Source organism: Sceloporus occidentalis, unplaced genomic scaffold (genome assembly GCF_023333645.1).
Source record: "Sceloporus occidentalis isolate IW3139 unplaced genomic scaffold, rSceOcc1.0.p SCAF_8, whole genome shotgun sequence".
NCBI classification, from domain to species: domain Eukaryota; kingdom Metazoa; phylum Chordata; class Lepidosauria; order Squamata; family Phrynosomatidae; genus Sceloporus; species Sceloporus occidentalis.
This window is the reverse complement of record NW_028316988.1, coordinates 43,460,364-43,473,294: the sequence shown is the minus strand read 5'-3', so window position 1 is coordinate 43,473,294 and position 12,931 is coordinate 43,460,364. Positions and strand designations below refer to the sequence as shown.

At 43.0% G+C, this 12,931-nt stretch overlaps 1 protein-coding gene across 1 annotated transcript in view; it reads left to right on the top strand.

The window, feature by feature from the left end:
* The first annotated feature begins 829 nt into the window (after positions 1–829).
* Positions 830–12,931, top strand: part of LOC149308785 (UDP-N-acetylglucosamine transferase subunit ALG13-like) — a 40,639-nt gene continuing 28,537 nt past the window's right edge. Inside the window, exons 1-10 of the mRNA XM_089537145.1 lie at positions 830–970; positions 2,757–2,840; positions 3,831–3,881; positions 4,818–4,864; positions 6,360–6,432; positions 7,464–7,545; positions 7,745–7,925; positions 8,703–8,778; positions 10,613–10,718; positions 12,323–12,387. Coding sequence (XP_089393271.1) covers positions 830–970; positions 2,757–2,840; positions 3,831–3,881; positions 4,818–4,864; positions 6,360–6,432; positions 7,464–7,545; positions 7,745–7,925; positions 8,703–8,778; positions 10,613–10,718; positions 12,323–12,387 — 906 coding nt within the window. The remainder of the gene's footprint in view (positions 971–2,756; positions 2,841–3,830; positions 3,882–4,817; positions 4,865–6,359; positions 6,433–7,463; positions 7,546–7,744; positions 7,926–8,702; positions 8,779–10,612; positions 10,719–12,322; positions 12,388–12,931) is intronic.

The window sequence follows — 12,931 nt, the reverse complement described above, 5'->3', positions numbered from 1 at the left end:
TGGACAATGACAGGGTGGCCACAGGTTGGAAAGGCCTGGAAGGCACTTGGACATGTCACTCTCTCTCAGCCTCAGAGGCTTGGCAAGGGCAAACACTGCCCTGCCCTGGACCAACCTTGCCAAGAGAGAAAGCCCCTGGCAGAGGAGGGTGGCCAGAATGATAAGACCCCAAGAAGGGCCAGCCAGTCCAAGCCCATTCTGCCATGCAGGAACTCTCCATCTGCTTAAAGCCTTCCAGAGGCTGGGGAGGCCTGAGAGGGGAGCCTTTGCCTTTGCCTTTGCCTTTGCCTTTGCCTAGTTGGGGCTGAGGCTGGGAAGCAGCGCAGCTGGGCTGCTGGGAGCGCGCGCCCCTGCCTTCAAAGCAGGGCCCTGGGGCCCTCGGGAGCGCGCCATTGCCCCACTCTTGCCTCCCTCGCCAAAGGCCTCCTTCGCCTCCTCTCCATTGCGCTGCCTCCCGCCTTTCCTTCCCCCTCTTTTGCACCCCAAAACCTATTGGAGAACTGGGTGCCTGCCTTCCTTGCCTGGCTGCCGCCAAGGGAGCTCTTTCTTGCTCTCCTGTCCTTCCTTTTCTACCACTTTTCTTTTCCCCTTTCTTTCTCTTTTCTTTATTCTTCCACTTTTCTTTCCTGCTTTCTTTCTCTTTCCTTCATTCTTCCACTTTGCCCCTTTCTTTCTCTTTTATTCCTTCCTTTCCCTCCCACTTTCCTTCACTCTCTCCTTCTTCCTTGCCCTCCTTCCTCTTCCACTCTTCTTCTTCTTCATCCCCCTCTTCCTCCTCCTCCTCCTCCTCCCCTTTTCCACTCCCTTTTTCCCTCTGGAGGAGGAGACCATGCAGAAAGGCTGGAAGAAGTACTTTGGCCAGAAGTCCCTCTCGGAGGTGACCATGGACGAGTATCTGGGCAGCTTGGGCCTCTATCGCAAACTCACCGCCAAAGATGCCACCTGCCTCTTTCGGGCCATTTCTGAGCAGGTAACCCTCAGGCAGCATTGGCAGAGCCCCCCAAAAGCAAGCTTCAGGGGCTCCCCTTGGCCCTTTCTGCACCAAATGGGGCTCCATCTCTCTTGGTTTGGGGCATAGGGACACCTGGGTTGAAGGTTGTGGTTGGCATCATTTGCAGGTTTATCATTTTGGGGTGCCAAGGAGGCCTTGAACCCCTTTTGCCAGCCAGGGTTTGGAAGAAGTTGTGGGTCTGGGAAGAGAAAAGAAAGCCTTGCCATGATGGAGTTCTTCTTCCTATGCCTCACATTGGCATCTTTTCTTTTAATGTCTTTATTAAAGGGCTTGGAAAGGTGCCTTGCAAAATATAAAGCTTCACCCCCACCCAGGTTTTTCATCTAGGAAAGACCTTTTATATGATGATGATGATGATGATGAACAGCAACACCAACACCATTTATTTGTAAGCCCCCCTTTTGAACCCAAAGGCATATACTCCCTTAGTTCTCTCTTTTAATGTCTTTAGGGCTTTGCAGGGAGCCTTGCAAAATAAAAAAGCCTTTTCCACCAGGTTTTTCATCTGGGGAAAACTTATTTTATATCATCATCATCATCATCATCATTAACAACAACCTTTGTAACACCCTTTTTACCAAAAAGGCAAACCATATAATCCCTTACGTCTTTATTTTAAGATGTTTATTAAAAGGGTTTGTGGGGTGCATTGCAAAATTAAAAGCTTTCCCCCCAGGTTTCTATCTGGGGAAAACTTTTAATTTAACAACAACAACAATTGTTTGTAACACCCTTTTGACCAAAAAGCAAACCAGGAGACATATATAGTCAGACATATAATCCCTTCTTTCTTATAATGCCTTTATAATAAAAATAAAAAAGGCGGTGTGAAAATAATGGTGATGGCTTATAATGCCCTTTTTATACATAACCCAGAACGAAACAGTTTAACAGTGTAAAATGCAAAAGCAATATACTAATACTGTATCTGGTAAGCAATACCAAGGAAAGCAGTTGTTTGAAAAACAAACCGAGGAGCGGCAACATTGAGCCATCCTTCCTCCAAAGCAAAGCAACAATATGATAAGAGGGTGAAACCGCAAACCATAAGGGTTGGTTGGCTTTCATTCCTTTTTCTGTTTCAGAGAAAACACCACTTTTAAAAAATACCAATTAATCATATATATATATATATATATATATAGAGAGAGAGAGAGAGAGAGAGAGAGAGTGTTTTGGCTGTTATTGCTATTTACACCTTGGGTAGACTTTTAGGTATTGTGAAAGTGTTTGCACATTGTTGCAATTCCTGGTTGTGGTTTCCTTTGAGGCGCAAGGCAGGGATAAACTTCAGATAGATAGATAGATAGATAGATAGATAGATAGAGCTCGGATGTAGTTCTCCTTTATCATCTACACATTGCAGGGCTGAGGTTGCAAGACAGTCAGTTTAATGGCTGAGATGAGATTCGCGCCTAATTTATAGCCTCTTAACTCTCACGCTGCACCATTTGTTGCAAAGGAACACATTGGGTAGCAATGACCCATTAAAACGAATGGTACTTTAAATTAGTCATGACTAAATGTGTCATCGTGGTTTCATTGGATTTACTTTTAAGCATGGTTCCAACTTAGTCCTTGTGCATTTTTAATCCTGCTTTTTGGCCAGAAATTGACTCACCGCGTAACAAACCCGTGGGTACAAAATGCGATCGGAGCACAAATAACACGAATAAGTAACCTTTCCTTGCTATTCACTGCTTATTCCAAGTCTCTAAAGTTCTCTTTGTTTTCGTTTTCATAGGTCTATGCTTGTCAGATTCATCATATGGCCGTCCGAAATGCCTGCGTGGCGTTCCTGCGGAAGAACCAGCGGAGTTTTGACTCTGTAAGCATAGCTGTTTATGGCGTCTAATATATATATATATATATATATATATATATGGGAAGGGTCTTACATATAGAAACATGTATGTATTGAGAAGCATTTTAACTTCATAATAAGCATTGTTGGAAGCACAGCTTCAGAAGGTTCTTGCACTTGGTATGCAATCCATTAGATGCAAGTTGAGTCTGCAGAAACGTGTTCATTTGCTCTTCGTTTTTTAGTGGCTTTGCGAGCTATCCCCATTTTCCCATGTCATTTCTACCTCTGGTATTGATTGTTCTGATAAAGCAATGCCCAAAACCATATCTATTTTGCTAAGTGTGTTATACCTAGGCTTGCCGTTTGTCCCAGAAAAAGGGGACAAACCTGGATCTAAGGCTGAAGCAGCAAATCCTTCTTCGAGGCAGGAGAGAAACCAACAACAACTGAAATATGTAATAAAACAATGCTAAATGTCAAAAATGTGGTGTTTGTGTATGAATTATGGCAACCCTAGATATAGCCGTATCCATCGGTGTTTGATTTTTCTTATGTGTCGGAACCTTTATGATGGAGTTTGCAATTTGGAAATCTGTAGTTGCTTACCTGCCTCCGGTGTTTAGCTGCAAAGTGCTATGTAAAGCCTATGGTGCTATACAAATAAATGTGATGATGATGATGATGATGATGATGGGGGATGGACAATGTGTTCGACTACATTCATTTTGTGTTGTGAAAAGCACTGTTGATTTATCCTTTAACTCAGAGGTTGCTCAACCACAAAGTTTGAGGAATACATCACCTATCAGCCTGCACCCTTTGCCTTGATAGCCAGGGCCGATGGGAATTGCAATCCGACCGTATTGCAACCTGCTCCAATTCATAGGACACATCAACCATGCTTTCCCCAACTTCCTTTTTAAAAAGAGTGCAGAGTCTATATACTAATCTGGGAGCGTTGGCAAAGATGACGCTTCCGTCTCAGTTGACTCTATTCTCTCTTTGCTTAAGTATGTGGAAGGGTCGTTTGAGAAATACCTGGAGCGGCTCGGAGACCCCAAGGTAAGTCTGGCGTTTTACGACACTTTAAGGTTGCACTGAGATGTTGATACCATTATATTTGGAAAGCTTAGTACCTGTCCAGCTTGAATAAAGCCTGAAAGCGAGAAACTCCTCAGAGTCATAAGCGGAGAGAAAATGGTGGCAGGATTCCTCTGGATTTGTCCCCAGCAACTGTTGATTTAATTCAAAATCCTTTTTTCCTGACTACTGCATATTTTTAAAATAGTAGCAATACTATAAACAGCGACATACAGGTTTATAGTTTTAAATACCCTCTATCCCAAGTTTTATTTTTGCAAAATCTAGTACTAACTTAACTACTTCCGTGGAAATATAAGATATACCTCATGCTGTAACTGACCCTCTCTAAATCCAATCCTAAATTCGGCCTCAGCGTAAATATCCTCCAGAAACCAGACTCCCATCTGATCTTGGAAGCTAAACCGGGTCAGCTCTGGTTAGTACTTGAATGGAAGACCATCAGTGCCAGAGGAAGCAACTGGCCAAACCACCTCTGAGCCTCCGTTGCCTAAGAAATGAATGAGGTTGCCATAAACTGACAAACGAAGTCACATATCAGCCTCGGAGCTTTGCAACTTGTAAAGATATTATTGTTTAGTTGCTGTCGCTGATAAGTGGGTTCATGCTGTTTTACAATAATGATTTAACTGCTGTTACTTTCTTGTTGGCATTATTTTAAATGGTTGTGATTTGATTGATTTGTAAGCCGTCTTGAATTGGATTTTTATAACAGAATGGGAGGACATCTGTGCTTAAGAGCTAGAAACCTGGAAGTCCTTTCAGGCTGTTACCTAATGATAAATGTTTTATTGAAGTAGACTCCAGAGCCTTATATTGGAGGGATATCAGTGCAAAATACCTCTCTTACGTAACTGAATGCAGAGTGGTCAGTTATCTTCCCTTCTATACAAACAGGAAAGTGCTGGACAACTAGAAATCAGTGCCTTCTCATTGATCTATAAGTAAGTATTCAATCTTCTAGCATCATCCCTCAAGCCTTGTTTTACTCTTAGAAGATGCAGATAGCGTAAGGTCCGATCATCACAACCGTTGGCACCTTTCATTTGGAAACCCAACAGAGTTGCCTCTGTTTACTTGATGCACATAGTATTAATTTGAAATAGAAAAATGTGGAGAGGAGGCCAGAATCCAGTAACTTAAACTCCTCAGATTTGGCACCAGCCAGCCATGATTTTTACTGCTGGGTTTTCTGGAAAGCTTTAAACTGGGAAACTTTCCAGTGTCCTAAATGGAGCATGCTCTAAGTGACACTTCCCAAGCGTTTCAGACAAGGGAGACTCAACTTGTATTGGATCCAAACTTCTATTCAGTACTTGATTCCTGCCTTGGAAGTGAATGGGTTTGGAGATGTTTTCTGCGGAGGTGGCAGCACTTTTTCTTTCCTTCCAAAGTTGAAATCGCAATGGAAATATTGCAACAACCAAAGTGGCCCTTGAGCTCGTCTTCTTATAGTGATGTTTCCAACTAAAAATCTCCCCAACAGACACTTGTTTTTGCCCAATTCAGAGGAAAACATCTGCAACTTCTGGAGGGTAGTGAAGTTGGTTCAAGTCTGTTGATCCTAGAGAACTGTTTCCAGCCTTTGCTGGTGAACCATTACAGATTATAGTCTCTGCGGTTGCGGTTTGGTCTAAATGTTACATATATTTTTAGCCTTAGAAGTGTCACTTATGTGTAAGAGGGAAGCGTGGTTATTTTAAACACTTCCAAATACAATGTAGGCTACATTAGACCTTAATAATAATAAAACCCCAAAGGGAAATAGAAGCGCTGCTTGCTGTGTGCAATCCTGCAAATGCAGTTTGAAGTGCAATGTAATTGTAGCCGACACTTTTGAGCGGGGCACCTTTGCCTTCCTGTTTGCTAATGAAAGTTGTCACCTCTAAACAAAATGGATGTATCTACTTAGTACTACAGAGAGTAAAATGCTCCTCGGGAGTCCTCAGAACCAAAGATCTGGATTTCCTAAAGGTGAAAATTTAAACCAGAAGGTGTTAATGAGCTCATTGGCTAATCCTGGTTGTAAAAGCTTGGAATTGGCAGGACTCATGAGTAAGAAAGGAGATTGTACAGGTATCATTTTTTGCTCAGCTGCTTCCTTTAAGACAGTGGTTCCTAAACTTTGGTTCCTCCAGTGTTTTGGACTTCAATTCCCAGAAGCCCTAGCCAGCTTGGCTAAGACTTAGGGTTTCTGGGAGCTGAAGTTGAAAGTATGTGGAGAACCAAAGTTTGGGGATGTCAGGAGTAAACTCTTCTAGAACATAGGAAAACATGAAACAGTTGCCACTGGGACATAGTTGCATCGCAGGTGGAAATGCGAGATGGGTTGGCCATTTTGGTCCTCTTCTTTGTGCAGAAATGCAAAATACAGTGTTTCCTCGGTAACATTTTTTAAGTGTGTGTTTTCACGTTTCTCGCTTAACTTTTGTTACCCAGCCGAGACTTCATTCTTTACCGACACCCTGGAAAGCCTCCTTCCTATGCGACGGACAACGGCTTTGAGGAAAAAGTAAGCAAATTGTGGTAGGAGAGAAGCAAAATGGGTGTGAGAAAAGTATATGCATGTTCTTGTGTGTGCATCTGAAAGAGAGAAAAGCCTTTATGCTTGAAAGGATTTTGCAAAGTTGCTTGGAGTTGTTTCCCTTTAGATCCTCCATTATGTGCCCCTAAGTTTTACCCTCGACTTATTGATGTGCCCTAATTGTGGTCCCAAAACCTGTCCTTGAGGTCAAACATAGTTGAGTATCTACAGTATGTTTTAAATACTATTGCCAGGCTTTTAGCCGACTCTCCTCGGGGGAGAAAGGTTGCATTTAAATGGATCCAATAAGTAAATAATAAACATTACCAAGGATTAGCTTCGGTGCCTTTCCCTTTTCTGTGCTTCTGTTACAAAAAGTGCAGATTTGTAAGAGCGAGTAGAAGAACGGTGTGAGTTTCTTGCTTCGTGGTAAGAGTACATACTGTATAATATTTTCCCTTAAGGTAAACTGACCTTTTGCGGTGGTTCTTAATAAAACACTTAACTCTCCTTTTCGGTCCCCTTGAGAGCTTAGCCACTGTTTTGTAGATGCGGATGGGCTTGAAAGCATTATTTGTGAGAGGGGAAATACTCCACAGTAACCTCATTGTCAACTTCGCAACTGTTAACTGTAGGAATTCGAGAGCCAATATACTCAGAAAGCTATCCGTAACCACAGGCATAATCCCAATTGATGGAAGGTAAAGCCAGCCGGCAAAGCTTTTCTCAGAAGCAGCAGCAACTTGCCGTAGGAAGAAGATTGCTTTTAGGTAACAGGGCAAAGATATTGGCTGGCTTCCTGCCTTGCAGTTCATAACCTGGAGTTACAGATCCATAACTGCTCTGTATTCAGTAATATCGGAGTTGGAAGAGACCCCAAGGGTCATCCAGTTTTGGACTATGGATCCCTGGTTCATCTAGCCTTGGTTCACAATAGTGTCCTAAACTCTGAAAAGATATAAAGTAAGGTTCTTCAGATGTATTTGTTTTTGGATAACTCTGTGGATTTGACTTTTCAGATACTACTCTGTTGTTCCAGTAATGGCCATTATGATTCTGTGTACAGCAAACAATTTCAGGCAAATGCTGCCATTTGCCAAGGTAAATAAAAACATTGGATTTCCCCGCTCCCCATTCCTTTTGTTAAACGTTCGGCGGATTAAGTTACCCAAAATGTGAAATTTACCTACTAGAGAAGGTTGTTATGGCTTTTAGTCTACTCAACAAGGTTACTGTGGGTCTCAAGTCCTCAGGGTTTTTATTATCCTCTCTTGTGTAGCCTTTTGTTTTGTTTCTCTAGCTGTCTTGTATGAGATCCTGTACAAAAACGTCTTCAACGTGGACGAGGAAGAGCTGAGGACCGCCGTGGAGATGTTTCGAAGCGGGTCTAAGAAAAACAGAAGCAGTGGCTCTCTGGGGAGCGAGGATGCCAGTTTTGATTGCCTTCCTGAAAGAGGGTCCAGGACCTCTCCAGAAAAAAGGTATTGAACCAATAATAAGAAATAGGTTCATTTACTATGTTTTTCCCCCCTGCCTTAGGGCAACCTTTGTAACTTGTGAGTCTTTGGTAGTAGGTGGGCTTTGGTGTGTATATGCTTGTTTCTTTCCAGGGCTGTGGAGCTGGTGCGCCAAATTATCCACACTTAACTCCTCTGTTTTTCTGCTGTCCTACTCCCAACTCCTCCATAAACGGCAAAAGAAACATATCATTTTGTAAAAGAAAATGTACTACTGTAAAATGGGAGCCAAAAGGCATTTAACCACTACCTTGTTGTGACTTATCAGGTTACCTAGATGGATTGTTTTAAAAATTGATTAACATTTTTGAAGAAGAAGACTAATTTCCCTAAATATGCAACAAAACTTAGGAATGTAATATTATAAGTATTTGTTTTGACGTTAAAGTCAGTGCATTTCTACTGAACCTGACTCTGATTTCGCCCCAAATGTCTTCTGACTTGATGATTCTGACTCCACAGCCCTGTATTTTTGTTTGTTTCCTTGGCTGCGTCTTATGTATGATATATAGATTTGCAACTGGGACTGGCAGTACTGTATTCAGAAGGGAACACTTCTGCAATGTTCCCAGTAGAAAATCGTTGCGACTGGGAAGGATGCGCTTGTGTTGACGATAGACGCGCCACTTGATGGTGCCATTGGGCTTCCAGTGTTTCCACAGACGGCTGATGCTCTTGTTTTTCAGCACTGGACAGCGGCAGTGATGTTTCCAAACCCTGTGTGTGTGTTTAATCCTTCAGGCTGGAAGACTGGGAGAGCTTTGATTCCGCCGGTCAGCCAGAGGAAAAGTGCAAACAAGCCGTTGAAGAGGCAAAGGTTTGGCAGCTAAAGAGAAAGAGGACCCACACACTGAGTGTTTCTTGTTTGTAAAACAGAGGAGACATGGTTTTACGTCTCTTTTCCCCTTTCTTCCTCCATTTTGCTTCCCTTCTGACACGACGCTGTCGGTGCTTAAAGGCCACTTGGGCATTTTCTGCTCCAAATCCTCCTTTAAGGGGTTGATAGAAATAGGACCTTAGAGAAAATGACACTCCAGCTTTCTGTGCATAACCCCATATTGAGGGATGTGTGTGATAGGGATGCAAATTCCTCATTACTTTGTCCTTGCATGCAAGGATGAGTCAGTACTCCCTGATGGAGGAGAAAAGAAGTATTGGTTTCTGCAGAGAATTCTCCCCGTATTTGAGCAAACCAGAGCATCTGGGTGATTTTTCTGTATAGCAAAACATGTGCCTTTGTTGTTTTCACACACAGAAAAAAAATGTATAGAATACAGTTTCCTGTGTAGAAAACACAACGCATATTTTCTGCATAGTTAAATGTGTTTTTGCACACACACAAACATGGTCTGGGGATGCTGGGAGTTACAGTCCAGCAGTCCATCTTTAGTCTTGCATAAGTCATAGTCATAGGCAACCTTTTTGAGCCGGGGGCCAGGTTGCTGTCCCTCAGACAACTGGGGGGCCGAAGCCAAAAAATAAATAATTAAATACTTTTTTAAAAAAATTAAATAAATAAACCAGGACAAATGTAGGACAAAATTTTCAAATGGAGGATGCTTTTTTTATTAATAAATGGAGGACACACGAAAAAATTTGCTGATTTTTAAAAAAATGTTAATATAAATGCATGTTTCGGAGGCTTCTATAGACAATTGCCCCCCTTGCCCGCCGCTTGCCCCCCCTTGCCCGCCTCCTCCTGATAGGCCAAAAGCCCCACACCCTCACACAAGAAGCCAAAGGCTCCGGCGGCAATTGGCGGCAGGACCGGGCTGGGGCCGGTCCCAAGGCCTTGCCGGGCCGCATCCGGCCCGTGGGCCACAGGTTGCCTACCCCTGAGTCATACCTTGTTAGAAAAAATTCCTTCCATCAGTCCTCTCTTAATACTTGGTGCAAACTATGTATGCACTGCTCCTGAGGTTGCATAGAATCATAGGCCTGTTACAAACGGGCCTTTGCGGCATCCCCGTCACGTGCTAGGGGTTGGCCAAGGACCTAGTGTCCATACCGGCCTCACCCCTAGCACGTGATGAGGGCGTAAAGATGGCGGCGCCCTATACACATGGGCGCCGCCACCTTTACGTGCTGGATGCCATTTTGGCGCTTCTTCTTTGCTGCTTCCAGGAACCGCGCGGTTTGGCTGCTGCAGTTCCCGGACGCAGCAGGCGGCGGCAGAGCGCCGCTTTTCAGCGGTTTGTAACCTGCCATAAGAGATGGAAGAGACCTCAAGGGTCATCCAATCCAACCCTCTTCTGCCATGCAGGAATACACAATCCAAGCACTCCCAACAGATGACCATCCAACCTCTGCTTAAAGACCTCCAAGGAAGGAGACTCCACTACACTCCGAGGAAGGAGTGTGTTCCACTGTCAAACATCTCTTACCATCAAAAAGTTCTTCCTAATGTTGAGGTGGAACCTCTTTTCCTGTAGTTTGAATCGATTGCTCCATTTCCTGTTCTCTGGAGCGGCAGAAAACAAGCTTGCTCCCTCCTCAGTATGGTATCCATTCAAATATTTAAACAGGGCTATCATATCACCTCTTAACCTTAAACTAGTACAGATACTGGCCTGGTGAGCATTTCTTATAAAAGCAGGGTGAAAGTTGCAGCCCGCCATCTTTTAAATTGGCACCATTTTAATTTTTTACAGCCTCCAGACAACCCAAAGATGCCCTTTCCTTACAAAGTACTGAAAGCGCTGGACCCTGAGATCTATCGGAATATCGAGTTTGATGTTTGGTTGGATAGTAGAAAAGGTATATTACGTTAATCTGTATATAAGGATGCTTTTGCATTTTAAAGAGCTCTACCTGCACTTGATCTTAGCCAAAAGACCAAGAGCACTATGTAGTACAAAAGCTGTACAGGGAGAAAAGCAGGATATAAATTAGATAGTTAAATAATTAATTGGTGTACAGTAAATACAACAAATGTGGATGTTGTTTATATGCATATTAAATGGCAGCATCCTAGTGTTTCATAACTTAGGGATATGCGCGTCCATGCAAAATAATTGCATTACATGTTTGGGTGTGCGAAGCACTAGTGTGCAGCCGGGAATATGGAACAGAGCACTCCTGGTTGAAAGGACACCTTATTGGAAACACATTAGATCTAATAATGTCCCTGTCCTTATTTTATGACATAATTCATTGTTTTCCTACTTGGCTTTATTGGCTTTCCATGGTTGTTGACCATGTAAATTATACTGAATTATATATATCAGACTTTGGGGAGATTCTATGGCTAGAATTCTACATCAGTTGTTTAGTGAAGTATACTCATGTTGTATACTTAACTAGCAGCTTAGGACACTTCCTAGCCTAACTTAGAAGGCAGCAGCTGCTCCAAGGGAAGAAAGTCCATTCTGCTGGGAAGTGGAGCATTGGTTAATGATGTATTGGTTAATTGGGGCATTGGTTAATGATTTTTCCAACCGTCAGCAAGCAAGGCTATGGCAGGGCCTTGCAACAGGGGTCTTACTCGTGGTTGTTGCAGCCTCGCTCACTGGCAGAAGGGGCTGGAAACACCATCCATCCATCCACAACTACCAACAGAATGGACCTCCTTCTCTCAAAGCAGCTTCTGTCCATTAAAGTAGGTTTGGTGGGCATTGGCAATCATGAATTGTGACTATGTAGGGATTGTGCATATGGAGCAGTTACAGATGCATAACTCTAGGGACTTTATCACAACGAAGCACTTACTGCTGCCCAAACGTTGCCCAAATGTTGCAGAAGTGCCAGAGGTGTGATCGTCGGTCGCACTTCTCTAATGTAATTGAGGCTTCCCGCTTTCCTGTCAATGAAGCGTTCGTAGGGAAGTCTCGGAGAAGCCATTTTAATAACAGAAGATCTTGATATTAAAAAATGGCTTCTCCGAGGCTTCCCCACGAATGCTTCAGTGATGGAAGGAAAGCGGGAAGCCTCAATTTAGAGATGTATGATGGATGATCACACCTCCGGCGCTTCCCCAACGTTTGGGCAACGTTTGGGCAGCAGTAAGTGCCTCGTGTGATAAGGTCACAGGTTATGAATTTGTAACTGCAATAGTGAATGCCAGCCTATATATGACAGCTGCTTCAGTGCAGAAGAGTGCATTGCCCTCTTCTTTGCCATCAGATAAAGACTGTCTGAAGGTACTATTCATAAAGTTAAAGGATGTAGAACCATTAATGCACGCTGCTACATTTACCACTCCTGTTTGTTGCACTCACAATGCTTGGATGTTTACTATTTGTTTGTTGCTGCAGCATATTTTAAGACAAGGGTTGATAAGTCGGTGGTACTAGTTCCACTTCCACAAAAATCAGCATTAGTATGGGAAGATGCTTAGTTTGGTTTTCTTTTTCCATTTTCAGAGCTTCAGAAGACAGATTACTTGGTGTTCGCTGGGAGACAGTACTATCTTGGGGACAAGTGTCAGGTTAGTCCTGTTAAGTTTATTTAGTAACGGTTCGTTTCGAAGCAGGTTTTAATAACAGATTCCAATTCAGGCCATAAAGAGTGAACCAAGGGATGCTTGTACGGAAGGAACTAAACTAACTTGATTTAAAGGCATAGTCAGCTGCAGTTTGGGGTTGTGGTGGCGGCAGCCAGGTACACTTTTAAAACCCACTTTCAAATAGTTTTGCAAACTTGGGAATTGTCAATATCTGCCCTACTCCTGGCTGTTAGTATCTGTGTTATGTGTCTTTCCCAAGTTCTGTGGCCAAAACCTAGTCTTCCAAGCTTTTTCCTCTGGGGAGAGGCCATTGTCTGGTCTGGAGATTCATCATTTCGATTGTGTTTATCCTTAGGCTTTGGTGCTAACAGCCAGAAAGGAAACCTTTTGTGGTCTATAGAAACAGGGGAATTGATGGTGCGGCCTTTTGTTTTAAATTAAATTAAACTATTGTCTCAGTTTTTAGTGCTGAAATATTTTACAACCCCAGCATTTGTGGTTTTGTGAATCAGTACAAGAATAATTG